Source organism: Lissotriton vulgaris, chromosome 8, assembly GCF_964263255.1.
Source record: "Lissotriton vulgaris chromosome 8, aLisVul1.2, whole genome shotgun sequence".
Classification (NCBI taxonomy): Eukaryota; Metazoa; Chordata; class Amphibia; order Caudata; family Salamandridae; genus Lissotriton; species Lissotriton vulgaris.
This window is the reverse complement of record NC_141696.1, coordinates 1,164,261,855-1,164,278,315: the sequence shown is the minus strand read 5'-3', so window position 1 is coordinate 1,164,278,315 and position 16,461 is coordinate 1,164,261,855. Positions and strand designations below refer to the sequence as shown.

Sequence of the window (16,461 nt, the reverse complement as noted above, 5' to 3'; positions counted from 1 at the left end):
ACTGGCAGAACCACACTCGTGGTGTGTAATGTGTGTCTGCCATCCTCACACAATCCTGACCAGTGCCACTATTGTCAGAAGTTCTCCAGGCGGACCCTGCGCAACTGGGAACGCATAAAACTCCATGCTCTGCTGGAAAAGGACAAGAGTCATCAGGGTGGTGGCCATGGAGGCCCCAGGACATCATCTTCCAGCAAACAGTGTCAAAAGGGGCGACATTCCACCTCTCCTGACCCTAGAAAGAGGAAGGGGACAAGAGATTCACCGTCGAAGTTGCCGTTGAAGAGGCCCATACACTCTTCAGGAACACCATCTTGACGTCGAGAGTCTCCGTCACATGCAAGTAAGTCGGCGTCGAGGCGCCAAACTTTGGGCTCGAAGGCTGTGGGTGCTGACAGACGTAAGTCTCCGTCAACGTTGAGGCTTCCGTCGATGTCGAGACACTCTTCGCCACCCTTGAGAGGGTCAGCGGCAAGACTCGCGACGGCCAACATCTTGCCGCCGGTGGGCGTGCCGTCGTCGAGAGGATCGGCGAGGTCCCCCCTCTCGACGTCAAGAAGATAGACGTCGACACGACGGCATGGAGGATCGCCGTCGACACGACGTCATGATAGATCGCCGTCAACTCAACGCCATGGCAGGTCGACGTCGAGCTCTCCAAATCGACGCCTAAGGTCGACGTCACCTCATCGCCGTAGGTGATCGACGTCAAGACCACCATCGAGACCTCATTAGACGCCGGAGGTGACTCAAACCTCATCACCGTCGAAGCACTCGATGTCGAGAGAAAAGGTCATGGGAATTACGGAGTCCCCGCGGCAGTCGGGTCCAGGGTCCAGATCGTCATCTGGAGACCGGTCATCGTCTCCAGGACTGCACATTGTGGAGATCTCACCAGAAGTATCCGACAAACCTGCAGAGGGGAGGGCCCACGGTCTGTCGCCTCGCCGTCCGCAAGGTGCTGTGTCAGGTGGCCCCAGTAGTCCGGACTCTGATTACTCCCGCACGTATTCGCCATCAAGGACCACTCCTCAGAAAAGCACTCCGACTGGACCCTCGCAGTCTCCCCTAGGAGACCAAGATCACCTCCCAGACCAAGATCACCTACCAGACCAAGATCACCTTCCAGACCAAGATCGGCTTCTACACGTCGGTCTAGGTCCAGGGGTCGTCACAGCCGTCATCACGCCATGGCAGGTCGAAGTCGAGCTCTCTAAATCAACGCTGAAGGTCGACGTTGAGGTCACCTCATCGCTGTAGGCTATCGACGTCAAGACCACCATCGAGACCTCATTAGACACCGATGGTGACTCAAACCTCATCACCGTCGAAGCTCTCGACGTCGAGAGAAAAGGTCATGGGAATTACGGAGTCCCCGCGGCAATCGGGTCCAGGGTCCAGATCGTCATCTGGAGACCGGTCATCGTCTCCAGGACTGCACATTGTGGAGATCTCACCAGAAGCATCCGACAAACCTGCAGAGGGGAGGGCCCACGGTCTGTCGCCTCGCCGTCCGCAAGGTGCTGTGTCAGGTGGCCCCAGTAGTCCGGACTCTGATTACTCCCGCACGTATTCGCCATCCAGGACCACTCCTCAGAAAAGCACTCCGACTGGACCCTCTCAGTCTCCCCTAGGAGACCAAGATCGCCTCCCAGACCAAGATCACCTACCAGACCAAGATCACCTACCACACCAAGATCACCTTCCAGACCAAGATCGCCTTCTACAGGTCGGTCTAGGTGCAGGGGTCGTCACAGCCGTCATCACGACAGACCCCATAAGAGGAGGCGCACAAGATCACCCACATGGTCATCTTCTACAAGATCTACGGTCCAGGACTACTCCCCAACCTTCTCCTCAATGCCTCCATCATGGGTGTCGCCCATAGATGACATCTCGACCTTCACAGATGTTCTGGGTAGGGGTGCAAAGAAACTCAACATCACTTTGCATACCCCGGTGGTTCCCACGTCCGTCATCTTTGATACCTTGCATCACCGAACAGTTCCTAGACCGCTGCTACCACTGGTGCTAGGATTTTTGGAACCGGTTATGGACACCTTCCTCACCCCTGCGACGGTGTGTTCTGTGCCATCCAGAATAGTAAAAAAATACAAGGCTCCAGCAGAGGGCCCCTTGTTTCTCAGGGCTGACCCACCAGCGGACTCGGTCATTGTGGCTGCCGCCATGAAGTCCGACTCCGCTTCTACATCATCCTCTGTTCCTCCTGAGAAGGATAGTAAACAGATGGACTCATATGGGAGGAAGATGTGCAATACTTCAGCGTCATCAATGAAAGTTGCGAGTGCCTCTGCCCTTCTCGAGAGATATGACCGATCTCTTTGGGACTCCCTGACAGGATTCACCGAAAAGCTTCCCAAAGAAGACTGGCAGGATTTCACAGAAATTCTACAAGAAGGGGGCAAGTAGCCAACCAGGTGATAAGTGCGGCAGCGGACGCTTCAGATCTCGCCGCTCATGGCTACTCCCATGGAGTCTGTTCACAACGCTTAGCCTGGCTGCGCCTCACAGGCCTCAAGCCTGATGCCCAGAAGAAAATTTTGAACCTCCCTTTTAATGGCTCGTCTTTGTTTGGGGCTCAGGCTGACGACTAGATGAACAAAACGAAGGCTGAGATAGACACTGTCAAGGCTGTTGGTCTGGAAAAGCGCAAAGAGTTCAAGAAACGTTTCCGTCAGGGCGGCAAACGTTCTTTTCAACAGATTATTCAAACCCCTCAATAGTCCTCACAGAACCAACAAAGATCCCAGTTCCAACAAAGGCGCCCTGCAAGAGGAAGAGGCAATAACAAGCAGAAGTCCACCTCTAAGCAGCCTCCCAAGCCTTGAGTCGTTGCTTCCTCCGCAACCGTTCGCCACTCTGGTGGGAGGGAATGTAGCTTGTCACCTGGAAAAGTGGAAAGCCATAACAAGAGACAAATGGGTGCTGAATATTGTGCAGCATGGTTACTTGCTGAGGTTCAAGTCTCCTCCTCCGCAAGTGCCCCCACAATTCAAGCGCCTTCCTCAAATTCAAAGTCAGCTGTTAAAGGACGAAGTATCTATCCTTCTCGCAAAGAAGGCCATAGAGGAGGTCTCGCCCCTACAAAGAAATCAGGGGGTATATTCCTGCTACATCCTAGTTCAAAAGTAAGGAGTAGCCATAGAGTACAGATCTATCCTCAACCTGCGCCTGAACAGGTTTATCAGGAAGAAGAAATTTCGTATGCTAGCCCTGCATCATATCTTTCCGCACCTTCACTAAGGAGATTGGATGTGTGCCATCAACCTGCAGGACGCCTACTTTAACATACCTGTCTCAGTAAAGCATCGCAAATTTCTCAGGTTCCAGATAGCCCGTCAACGCTATCAGTATTGAAGGCTTCCGTTCGGCCTCAAATCCACCCCACGGACATTCTCCAAGTGCATGGTGGTGGTGGCTGCCTTCCTCCGCAGGCAGAAGATCTTAGTCTATCCCTACCTAGATGACTGGCTCCTGAAAAGCTGCACACCTGTTCTACTCAGAGCCATCTCTCATACTGCCTCAACCTGATGCATTCCTTGGGGTTGCAAGTCAACTACAAAAAGTCGGTCCTCCACCCCACCCAACGAATACACTATCTAGGCGCCTCCCTGCGTCATCAATGCTTTTGAAGTGCTGCACCCTTCTCAACACCCCAAGTCCTACAGCCAGACAAGTGTCATCACGGCTGGGATCAATGGCCTTGTGCATCTACATGGTGCCCAATGCACGCCTTCACATGCGGTCTCTGCAGCAGGCATTCGAGGACCAATGGTCTCAGAGATCAGGCCACTGGGAAGATCGTGTCTCCCTCCATCAAGTTGCCAGAGACTCCATCAGATGGTGGATGAAACGCTCTCACCTGCTGCAAGGAGTTCCGTTTCATCAGTCGCCTCCAACGCAGACAATGGTTACGAATGCCTCAATGCAAGGTTGGGGAGCTCATATGGACCAGCTTCAGGTACAAGGTCTCTGGTCCGAGACAGAAAGAAGCTATCATATCAACTTCTTGGAGGTACGGGCGGTCTATTTGGCGCTCAAGTCTCTGAACCCGTCTCTTCAGTCCAGCTATATTCAAGTTCAGACAGACAACACAACAACGATGTTCTATCTGAACAAACAAGGAGGCACCAAGTCACGAGTTCTGTCTCTGGAAGCTCAATCCATTTGGAGGTGGCTTCTGGCGAGAGGCCTCTACATCTACAACGTTCAGGCAGATGGCCTAAGCAGAGCCTTCGTAGAAGAGCACGACTGGGTGCTCAACGAAGACGTCGCTCCGGAGGTGTTTCGGCAATGGGGAGTGCCAGACATCTCTCTGTTCGCAGACGTGGCAAACGCAAAATGCCCAGTCTTCACGTCCAGATTCCCCCAGCAGGGATCACAGGGGAATGCGCTTTTGATCAGCTGGTCTCCGACATTGCTGTACGTTTTTGCTCCACTCCCTCTGATCCCGGCGGTGATACAGAAGTTCTACAGGACCAACATCAGGATGATCCTGATAGCGCCGGAGTGGCCACGCCAGTGGTGGTACCTGGATCTCCTCCAATTGTCAGAGTTTCCTCACCGGAGGCTGCCCTGCTGCCCAGACTTACTGACCAAGGACGAGGGGAGGATATTTCACCCCAATCTGCCTTCCCTTCGATTGCCGGCGTGGCTCCTGAGTTCATCCAGTATGGCCATCTAGACCTGTCGGCTGACTATATGAACATTGTAAGAGAAGTGAAGAGGCCCTCCACCAGAAAATCTTAGGCTTTCAAGTGGAAGAGATTTTACATTTGGTGTATGGACAATACTCTTGATCCGATTCAAGGTCAGGAGCAGGTGATTGTCCCATACTTATAACACTTGGCAAGGTCAGCCCTCCATCAGGGTTCACTTAGCGGCTATCACAGCGTATAGGAAGTATCCTTCTCAGACCTTAAGAAAGCTTCCGTCCCCTCCCCCCCCCACCCCCCCCCCCAGTGAGGTCCCCCTCCCCTCCCTGAGAGCTTAACCTCGTACTTACCAAGTTGATGGGTGCTCCTTTCGAGCCTATTCATAAGGAATATTTGCAGCACTTGACCTGGAAAGCTGTGCTCTTGGTAGATATCACCTCAGCCCGCAGGGTGAGTGAGATTCAGGCCCTGTGTTGCAAGGAGCCTTTCACAGTTTTTCAAGCCAACAGAATGGTGCTAAGAACACATCCAGGCTTCCTGCCTAAGGTGGTCTCGGATTTCCACATCAATCAGACCATCGCGCTGCCTACTTTCTTTCCTCAACCAATCACTCCCCCGGAAAGATCTTTGCACTCCCTCGGTCTCTGGAGGGTTTTGAAATTTTACCTGGCTAGAACTCTTCCACTTAGGAAATCGGATCGGCTCTTTGTTAACTATGGTACAACTAATACAGGTCTGTCAGCTTCAAAAAGGTCTATCTCTAGATGGATCGTCTTCTGTATAGCTCTGTCTTACCAATTAGCTAACAAAGCCTTACAGGGCAAACCATGTGCACATTCCACTAGAGGGAAAGCTTCTACAACAGCTCTCCTTCGCAACATTCTGATCTCTGAGATTTGCAAGGCGGCTACATGGCGCTCAGTACATACCTTTACCTGTCATTACTTCCTAGATTCAGATGCACAGGCCGATGCCCAAGTGGGGCAGGCTTCTTTGAGGAATTTGTTTGCATAACTGCATTATAAATGTGATATTGATTCATGTTTTTTCTGTGTACTTGATTGCTCGTCCGCGAGACTTTGGGTATGGGCTTGCTAATCATAGATTATGACTATTGATGAGTATCCCCTGAATGAGAAGGATTAGTTACTTACCTGTAATCCTAGTTCTCATCCAGGGTTATACTCATCAAAGCCATAAGCGACCCACCCACCTCCCCGGGCGAGCATTACTGCAAAGTTATTGTATGATGATTGCGGATTTACTCAGGTGCTTAGGCACCTCAAAAAAGAACTGACCTAACTGACACCTGTGGTGCATCATGGGAGCAGGGGGTCGCCTGTAGCTCTTAAAGGCACGGTACCCCTACTCTAATGCCTTAAAGGCAAGGTGTCAGTTTTCTTTATACTCTACTGCAGCCTACTGGCAAATGCCTGCAATTACAGGTTTTTCTATGGCAATAAAGCATTGTTGTATGACAAATGTTTATTGCTCTCTTTCTTCCTTGGGGGTTGGGAGAGTAGAGGTGCTACTAGACAAACCTATGTAATTTCAGCATGTTGGCCATTGTGGAAATATTTTAGGCTGTATATATATATATATATATATATATATATATATATATATATATATTTTCACATATGCATATATTGCATATATTGGTATATATATGTTTTTTCTATATGCTCCGGGATCCCGCACATGGGCGGGGATTATACATAGATTATAACTTTGATGAGTATACCCCTGGATGAGTACTAGGATTACAGGTAAGTAACTAATCCTTACTCTCTAGGTGGCCCTTTTTGTTTTAGTCCTGAGGAAGACCCCGTCATAAGGATCCAAGTAGCCTACCTTTGTATTGGGGGTCAAAACGTCGACTACATTATTTTCTTATGCCAGTTTTTATCAACCGTGATTTCCAATTGTGATAATGTACTTTTAATCATGGCAACGTAATCGTTTTTCATCTGAGGTTGCGGCTCCAACGAGCCATTTCCACTGTTATTGATTTTGTGATGAATATGATGTCACTATCATTCCCTTACACTTTTACAATCCTCACTTGATGCACCCAACCTTCCCTTCCTTTTCTCCCACTATTGTGGGGCACTTATTGTGTAAAGTTTTTTTAATTATATGCTGATTGACAAGCATTCAAAATGTTCAATGTGATTGAATAACATTGAACAAGGAATCTATAATTGTATCAGTGTTATTCTGTCTAATATGTTTTAAACCCTGTGTGTTCCTACGAATTGGCGCACTGGGACCATCTTCTCACTGTACTGGTCACTTCAGCAGCAGGTTTGGTGGGGTGTTAGATACCTGCTATGCTCGTCTCCCCACGATGCACTAGAGGACTGCTGTCACTGTATGTGCGGGGATCGACCTGCTCGTCGCCATTGTGCTATCTAGTGCCCTAGGTCCACATGCTGGACAAATAACCACACTGACACACAATAGTAGGGTACTGGAAATGGCCCAGGGCATGTGCGCCCGGACCCTTTTATTAGCAGTGTCACCTTACCTTGTGATGCCCGTGATGGGTGGGTGTAGCGCTTCTTGACCTATAACAGCTGTGGCAGGGCTCGAGAGGTCTTTTAATCCTATTTTGCTATTAGCACTGTTTTAGACATTACACTCATTACTCACTAACAATATACTGCTTATTGTGTTGGTAGACTGATTGGTGGAGCTGTATTCAATGCTCCGGGGGCATTCTTTTTAATTTACTTCCTGCTCGGAGGTTAGCAGTCCAGCTCTCTTGCTCACGCTGGTCGCTACCGTGCATGCCCAGGATTTAAGGGAGCGGATGACACGGCCGCGCAGCAATGTGCACAGAGGGCGCGCCTACGGCAAGTCCGTCTGTGCCCGGTCCGCGACCAGCCCCAGCCTTGCTGCTCTTGGGGATCCAGCATCAAGAATTGCTTGGTCCAAAGAGCAGCTATACACCCTTTCTGCCTCCAGTTGCCCGGGGCCTACACGCTTGGACTTTAGTTTGGAGGAAGGAAATGGGACGAGTTCTTACGAGTCCCATTGTAGATCCTGTACCTTCAGACTTGCGAAAGACTGTGAACACAATGATTTGTCAGGGGCTGAGCCTACTGTAGCATCTAAACTTCCCCCAACGCTCACCATCAAGGAATGCCTAGTTAACTGTAGATCTCTTCCAAAGCATGCAAACGATATCTGGCTTATCTTAGATACGAATGCCTGGGACATGTTGTTTCTAACTGAAACCTGGGTGCGTGGTAGCTCCAACCCGCATATAGCTCTTGCTTGATATGAACCGAGGAGGAAATAGACTAGGAGCTGGCCTCGCCTTAATTATAAGAGAGAATTGAGAGATCAGGTATAAGAGAATTGAAAATATAGGGCAGATTGAGGCTTTGTCCTTCTGCATTAAACTCTCTAAAGCCTCCTCAGTGGCTGACTGCTGGTCTATAGACCTCCTAATGCCCCAGCATCCCATTTGTTGTAGCTCTATGACATTATTGCTGATCTGTCACTCAAATATACCAACTTTACAGTCTTTGGGGATTTTAATGTTCATATGGACAATGTTAATTGGCCCATAGCTGTCCAACTGGCTGATGCCCTAAAAGGGCTTAACCTAAATCCGAAGGTAGCGTCACCTACTCATCTGGCTGTCCATATGTTCTATTTACTTTTTACCAATGACCATCCTTTACAGATAGAGGACCCGTTACCTGTAAAGTGGACTGATCATTGGTTGATTCCTTTTAATCGATTATGGGTCTCCTGTACTAATCAGACTAGTCCTTCCTTGGAAGTTAGGAGAAACTGGAGGAAGATTTCCTCTGAATCGATGGGTCGTGAGCTACAGGACATCCCTCTCCAGATTACAGGTGACCCTAGCCAGGATGCGTCAACTTTTAACTGTTGGGTCACTTCAGTTGTTGATAAAATTGCCCGATGAAGATTATGAAATTGGTCAGGAGTAAACCGTCAGCCCATTGGTTTACAGAGGATCTCCGTATGGAGAAGAGCCTATATAAGAGGCTGGAGTGTGCCTGGCGAAAACACTTTGAGCCTGCGACCAAGTGCGCGTACAAAGAAGCGCAAAGGAAATGTCATTGTCTAAAGCGCAAGACCATTAGGGACTTTGTGGCCAATCACATTAAAACCTCTGACAACTCTGTGAAAGAAATGTTTTATATAGTTCAGGGTTTCATTAAACTGCATGCTCTGAAGAGTACTATTCCTCCGTCAGCTACCCTCTGTGGAAAGTTAACTACTTTCTTCTAGACTAAAAATCCAGGATATTTACTCTTCCTTCTCACCCTTGGGACCACTAGATTTACCTTCTCAGATAACTTGTGGGACAAGTATGTGGTTGGTCTTTCGCCCCTTCGGTTTAGAAGTATCTCTGGAGGAATTTAATAAAATAAAATCAGGCTCCCCGGCAGACCCTTGCCCGACCAGATTTTTTAAGCTACTAGCCTTCTGGCTTAACCCTGCTCTGAAAGCTATTTGGAACTCCTCGCTGGGGACGGGAATTTACCGTCCAGGCTGGAAAAATACATTTGTTCAGCCAATTCTTAAGAAGAAAGATGCAGATCTAACAGAGCCCAAACATTTTAGGCCTATCTCCCTCCTTCCTGTCCCGGCCAAAATTCTAGAAAAGGAAGTCCAGAAACAACTTGGGGACTTCCTAGAGTCGAATTGCCATCTGCACGACTCCCAGTCAGGATTTAGATCCGGGTACAGCACGAAAACTGCTTTGCTGGAAGTTGCAGAGTCCATTTGTGAAACCTTAGACCAATGAATTTGTGTGATGGTGGTGCTGCTGGACTTATCCGCAGCTTTTGATACGGTGTCACACAGTATTCTCCTAAACAGACTGAAATGTCTAGGCGTGATGGGTATGGCTTGATCCTGGTTTTGCTCATTTTTAGAGGGATGCACTCCGCAGATGACCCTCAATCCTCATGTTTCCACCTCCAGCCCCCTCGTGTGTGGGGTCCCCCAGGGCTCGGCCTTAAGTCCAACGCTTTTTATGTGTATCCCACCCCCCTTGCGGCAATTATTGAGCAATATGGGGTGAAGGTATCTCATATGCCGATGATACACAACTGGTGTTCTTCAAAGATCACAGCGAGGCGGCCTACGTCAACTTTAAGCAGTGTGTTCTGAATATCTTGTCATGGAAAACCGAGAGCTGCCTAAAATTGAACACAGAGAAGATGGAGGTCTTGTTTTTCAGCCAACCTACCACTCCACGGCTAAAGCTCTGAGTTAAATCCGCCCCCTCTTCCTGTTGCTTCTGCCAGCAATTTGGGCTTCAAGTTTGATGCGCAGCTAACTGGCAAAGTGCAAATCGCCCATGTCTCCGCGCAATGCTTTTGGAAGTTGAAGGCTCTAAGGAGCTTCCTCCATTACCTGCCTATGTTCTGTAGGAAGACCGTGGTGCATGCATTGGTCACTTCCCAACTTGACTATGCGAATAGCCTCTACTTGGGGCTTCCTGAGTATTTTCTTAGAAGGCTGAAGATTATTAAAAATGCGGCAGCTAGGCTTGTTCGGAATGTGCCAGTGCGTCACCACATAGCCCCCCCCCATCTGCTCGGTCTACACTGGCTGCCCGTAAAAAGAAGAATTTAATATAAAGCACTCACTTTGGCCCATAGAGCAATGAATGACACTGGTCGGCAGTATTTGAGGCATAGACTTCAAAAATATAGCAAGAACAGAGTTCTCAGATCGAATGACCAGAAACTTCTGGTCATTCCACGATTTGCGAAGGCCAGGATCAGCGGCCGGGCCTACGCGGTCAAAACCGAGACACTCTGGAACTCTATGCCTAAACATTTGAAGAAGATCAATTCGGAATCCAGGTTTAAGAAAGCCTCAAAAACATGGCTCTTTGTACTTCCTTAAAGCTCCCTATTCCACGCCTAGGTCTTCTGCACTACTAGCGCCGGGACACCTCCGTTGGCCGTGTGCTCTACAAGCTACAATAATAATAGTGTTGGTGCAACACAAGGCGGAACACTGGAACGTGTCCAGCAGGAAACTACAGTAGGTACGATCAGTACAGCAAGTAAATGGAAGAGGCCATGCAGGAGCCTGCCTCAAGCTTTCAGTCTGCTGATTCGTGTTGTTTTACTTAGAAGTAAAAGTGTATTCTGCACCTATTTCAGATTAGGGAAGAACATGCCTCAAATATGTGTTTTTAATTCCAAATCTGGTTTATATCGGCCAGCGCTGCCGATTTTGGAGCTTGGGAACCAGGTTCGAGACTCGGCGTCCGCTCAACATCCACTAACTCTGGGCAAATCACTTAGGGCCAGATTCATCAAACAAAAATCCGCTCGCAAAGGGCCAGATTCTGAGAATCTGGCCCTTTGCGAGCTGTATTTTTGCATTTGGGATGCATCATCCCAAATGCTAAAATCGCTATTTTAGAAATCGCTAAATTGCGATTATTTGCATTTAAGGAATCTCACTTTGAGATTCCTTAAATGCAATGCATGAAAGTTTTTAAAATAGCAAATTTGCTAATAGGGCACGCAAATTACCATGAAGTACAACTTGATGGTAATTTGCAAAAACTGAAAAATGCACTAAAGTGCATTTTTCAAAGTTTCATGTTGCTCACACACATGCCCAGAGGGCATGTGTGTGCGCAACATAGGTGCACATATCAATTTCAGGGATGCAACAGGGTGTCCTTTGGACACCCCTGCACCCTTGAAATCGCAATCTCAATTTGCGAATCGCTAATTGCGATTCTCAAATTGAGATTGTCTTCCCATTCATTCTTATGGTTATCTAGGCCCATAGGAATGAATTGGGAGGTATTCCTTAATTGCGATTAGCAATTTGCGAGTCGCAAATAAGGAATTCTAAGAAATCGCTATTTTTTAAGTGATTTCTTGATGCATTCCATTTTGCAATTCCTTAATAGCGAATCAGTATTTTTCGCTATTAAGGAATCGCAAATTGGGTTGTTGATGCATCTGGGGATTAATCTCCCCGTGCCTAAGAAAAGGAAGTATCCTTCTGTAATGTAACTGGTGCTCATGTTAAACCGCTCTGATACATTCGTGTCGAGTTCATGTTATATAAAACTGCAAACCGAAAGAACAAAAAATGCCATGCCTTTGTTGTTAAAGATGCCGTTTTGTGTTTATTCCACAAGATGGCATCCTGTCTATTTTTTGTGTGAAAAAATCAAAGCTGTTGAGTTGGTTTTGCAATTATTAATCAAACGTCCTTATATTTTTTATTGCAGCCCTTCTGCTAGCAGAGTGAAGATTAAAGCTGCACACAGAAAAATTATGGTTTTGAATCACCCAGATAAAGGTAATTTTCACAGAGGGTCCGGAAGAAAAAGAGCGTGTTTTAATCATCCACTTGTAAGATTGCAACTGTTCAATAAAGTCTGGATTTAAAGTTTTGCTGAAGACAGGGCATTTAAAACAAGCCAACTGTCTCCTAATTGCCAAAAATATTTTTTAATGGCAACGGAATAAGCGACTGTCGAGCCCCACATAAATACAAGAACAAATAGCATTTTTAATCCAGTTGCTTTCAAAGTTCATCAATAGAAAATCAATGAAGGGGATTAAAAATTCAGGGGAAGGATATTACGGCACATTTAAGTAGTTAATCATGTTGTTCCTGTAGCGACAGAATTTACTTAAAGTGCCTCGAGCAATAGCAGCTTGGTGCTCTGTTTAGAAAACTTCATTAAAGTCTTTCTACCATTCAGTAAAAGTTTGGCAGTGCATTTTTTCCAATTTTTTTAATAACAGACGTGCAATAAACATGGTGTAGAAAACTGTCATCATTATATAAGCCGAATAAAATAGCACGTGAATGCATTTTACCTTGTACCACATGTATATGACTTAATTTCTAGTATATCGTGATCCAAAACTCCTCTAGTTTCGGGAAATTTACAGACCTCTTAATTTAGTTGTAACTGGTTGCATACCAGGACATCGGCGACAAGGTTTAATTTAGGGGTGGGTGTAACTTGCTGTAACTCAAGTATGTGAAATGACCGCAATATTACTCAAAAATTCTTTGATTTATGCAACTGCTCCCTCGCAACCAAAATGGACCTGAGGATCCATGTTGCGCTAAGGAAATAGCTCTAAATGCAACAGAACATGAACAGCAGTAGCTAGCAGCTGCTCGCTGTCTCTAATTTTGTTGTTCCTGTGGTGCAGTGGTAGGATTTCTGTACCATATTACTCACAATTACGCACATGGGTGTATATGCATAGTCAAAAGTAATGTGAAATTAACAAAATTACTCCGCTTACTCCAGTAATTAACATTTTGCACAGGCCTAGTTTAATTTTACTATGCCGTTTAGGAAATGTGGAAGAAGTTCAATAAACATCAGTCATGATCTCGTTGAAAAGATAATATTCGGATATTTCAGTACTGTAGATGAAGTTTGATTCTTATCCATTATTTTTGAAAACCCTGCGGACTAGTTATTGGGCAAGCGTATCAAGTTACTTGGCTTAACCTTCCGAAGACAAATATAGAAATCTGAAATGTATGCAGTGGTAGATTTAAAAATTGGGTATAAAAAGCATCACTGTTGTGATGAGTAAGGCAGTGTTGCTTCTTCCCAGATAAAGGGGCTGATTTAGATTTCAGGAGACTGGTTTCTCTGTTAGAACGGTGACGGATATCTCGTCTGCCTAAATGTATAGCCCGTAGGATATTATAAGATTTATATTTTGGCGGACAGGATATCCGTCACCGTTGTGACAGAGTAACCCCTCTGCCGAATTCTAAATCAAGCCCAAAGTGTCTAATTTTTAAGTATTCAAAGAAATTATTTTTGTGTAGACTAAATTAGCCTTGTAGTTGGTGTAAAGATTTCACTATTTGACCCTGTTAATTTAATACTTTCTTATTCATGCCATTTTGAAAGTATTTATCGCAGAAACTAGCAGACAAGTCTGGACTACCATGGAGTAGGTGAACGAAATTTAGGAGTAAGAAGGAATCTGCTGTTATTATCTTAAATTTCGCCAAATTTCCTGGTGTCTTAAAATTAATTTAAAAAGAATGGATTGTACAATTTACATAGTGTGTCTGCTATTGCATAAACCTGCAACCACGTGGAGGTTAGCTCCCAGGGTAACTCAACACCCCTACTCAATCGACAACCATTATGTCCTTTCTCATACACTGCTCCCACTTTGCTTTCAGGAAGGATCAATCCACACCAAAGCCGATAATAACAATGCATGCAATGTTGTAGTGGCAAGTCTACAGTCCCCCAATATAGGTTTGTTTGTGAGCACTATGGATCATTCAGTTCCACGTCTTCTGTGCCCTATGATTTCCTTTCGGTCCACGTCAAGGCAGCGTGTGCCATGACTCATCCCACCAGTATGTCCTTGGCTTCCCTTAGGTCTGCAAACAACTGAGTATGCTACCTCAACAAAAGTTGCCCACAACCCTGATATTAAAATCTGTTAAGATCTTCTTGTCATAATGGAACACAAGATCGCAGAAATTGGTATACACCACAGGAGTATCAGGAGCCCGTGTGGTTTACTACCACCAACCTGGTGGCATTTCTGGCCCAAAAGCACCTCACTACTCCGGCTGCCTTCATCTCACCACCACCTCCTCTTTTACAAAATACCTTCTATCCCCACAACAGTGGTCTCTATGCTTACAGGGTCTCAAACTCAATGTCCATCACATCAGCCATTTTAGTTGTGCCGCAGTGTAATAAACTGAGATTGGGTTCACACATGCCTCCCTCCGATATCTGCTGCATTATCTGTGCAATAGACAGTCTCTTCCTACCCATTGGCTAAACCAGGCCAGAGAGTATGCTGCCCATTTCTGTGACAAAACACCTTTTTTTTTTTTTAAACCACTGGTGTGGCCACAACGTAATATAATAATCGAGGTAGTATAATCATCGTGGCTATGGTGTCAAAAAATATGTTTGACCGCAAAGGAGTGCAGGTCGCATACTTAGAATGGATTGGGCCCTGTGAGTGTTTACCTTCAGACTTAGAAGAAAATCTGGAAAAAAATGTTCTGAGAAGGTAAACTTCAGCAGGGCAAGGTAGCAGGTGGTCTCCAAGGAGGAAGCGTCATGTGGGGGAGCAACTGGACAGAGTCGCAGTGAAGGTTTCTACATTTGGATGTAGTCACTTTTTAGGAGGTTGAAAATCTCCAGCAGTATCACGAAGCTGGATACCCCTTCGGCAAAGACCTGCTGAACAGGATGTGCTGCTGTGGAGAAGAACATAGTGGGAGGTGGTGCGAAGTCAGGCCGACCGGCAATGCACTTTTGGGTGGATATAGTCCAGGTCTTCCCTGGGTTCTCAGCGCAGTTTTAGCCCAAAAAATTCTAATTCCCAAGTTTTGAATTTTGGCTATCTGGTCAACTTTAGCACCACCACCAAAGGTCCAGGACTGGAGGAGAGGATTAGGGCTCCCTCAGGCCAGGTCCAGGTTCAAGATGGAGAGAGAGCCTTTTCTGTCCTTGAAGCTCTGAGCAGGAGGCCAGCAAACTAGCCCTTGGAGTAACTCTGGTAATCCTGGGTGCAGGTGATGAAAGAGGATTTAAGCAGCAGGGCAGGCCTCTGAGGGTTCAAGACAGGCTCTAGGCAGCAAAGCAGTCCTTCTAGGTGCAGCAAAGCAGTCTTGTGGAGTACATAGCAGGCCACAGCAGCAGGCAGTCCTCTGAGAGTCCCTCTGCAGGTTCAGAAAGTGAACTGAAGAGTGGCTTTGATGGTCCCCTTTTTTTGTACATAATACTATATTTGAAGTAGAAGTTTCTAGAGAATTCCCTTTGAAGTGGTTGAAGTTTCCTGACTCCCCTGCCCTGGTTCCAAGCGAGCTGCATGAGCAATGCAGGGATGACAAGTCCTTTGTGTGAGGGCAAATCATAGCCTATTCAGTTGCAAATGGTTCTGTGCCCAGCTCTGCTGCCCCATATTGCCAGTTGATGGCCCATACAGGCACATCTAATCCCTCCATTTTGTGGCTGTCTGGGAAATATAAACAAAGTCCAACTGCCAACGACACCCCGTCAGTCATGTGAACCAAGGTAGGGGGTAAGCACCAAATAGTTTAGGGCAGGAAAATGTCAACTTTCTAACAGTAACATTTTCAAAATTGTAACGTAAAATCTGAATTTAACATTTTAAAGAGGATTTTTAATTGCAATTTATCAGACACCAAACGTTAAACGCTTACATGTTCCTAATCAAAAGTTTGTACTTTTTAAATGTAATAAGGCAACCCAATGTTATCCTACCGGAGAAGTAAGCCTCACAGTAGTGAAAAACGAATTTAGGAATGTTTCACTACCAACACATGTTAAACTTAAAAGTACATGTCCAACCTTTTAATTACAATGCACCTTCCCCTATGGTCTACCTAGGCCCCACTTCGGAGTGACATATGCAATAAAAGGTGGGTTTAGGGGGGGTTATATTGCCACGTCAATTTGGCAGTTTAAAACTGCATTCAGGTTGCAATGGCAGGCTTGGAACATGTGGCCTAATAAGTGCTACAGGCCCACTAGTAGGTGCTTGGTATATGGTTTACCATTCTATAAGGTACTTATAAGTAAACTAAATATTCAGTCAGGTGTAAGCCAATTTTACCATGTTTAGGGAAGAGATCACAAGCACTTTAGCTCTGGTGAGCAGTGGTAAAGAGTGCAGAGTCCTAAGGAATTTCAGCAAAAAGTGAAGGGCAAAAGGTTTGAGGGAAGGCCACTCTAATTCTGACAAGTCTAGTAGAGATCATGTGG

General features: G+C 46.3%; 1 protein-coding gene across 1 annotated transcript in view; it reads left to right on the top strand.

Moving 5' to 3' along the window:
• Positions 1-16,461, top strand: part of DNAJC15 (DnaJ heat shock protein family (Hsp40) member C15) — a 237,573-nt gene that overhangs the window by 193,721 nt on the left and 27,391 nt on the right. The window contains exon 6 of the mRNA XM_086933441.1: positions 11,938-12,008. Within this exon, the coding sequence (XP_086789567.1) occupies positions 11,938-12,008 (71 nt within the window). The remainder of the gene's footprint in view (positions 1-11,937; positions 12,009-16,461) is intronic.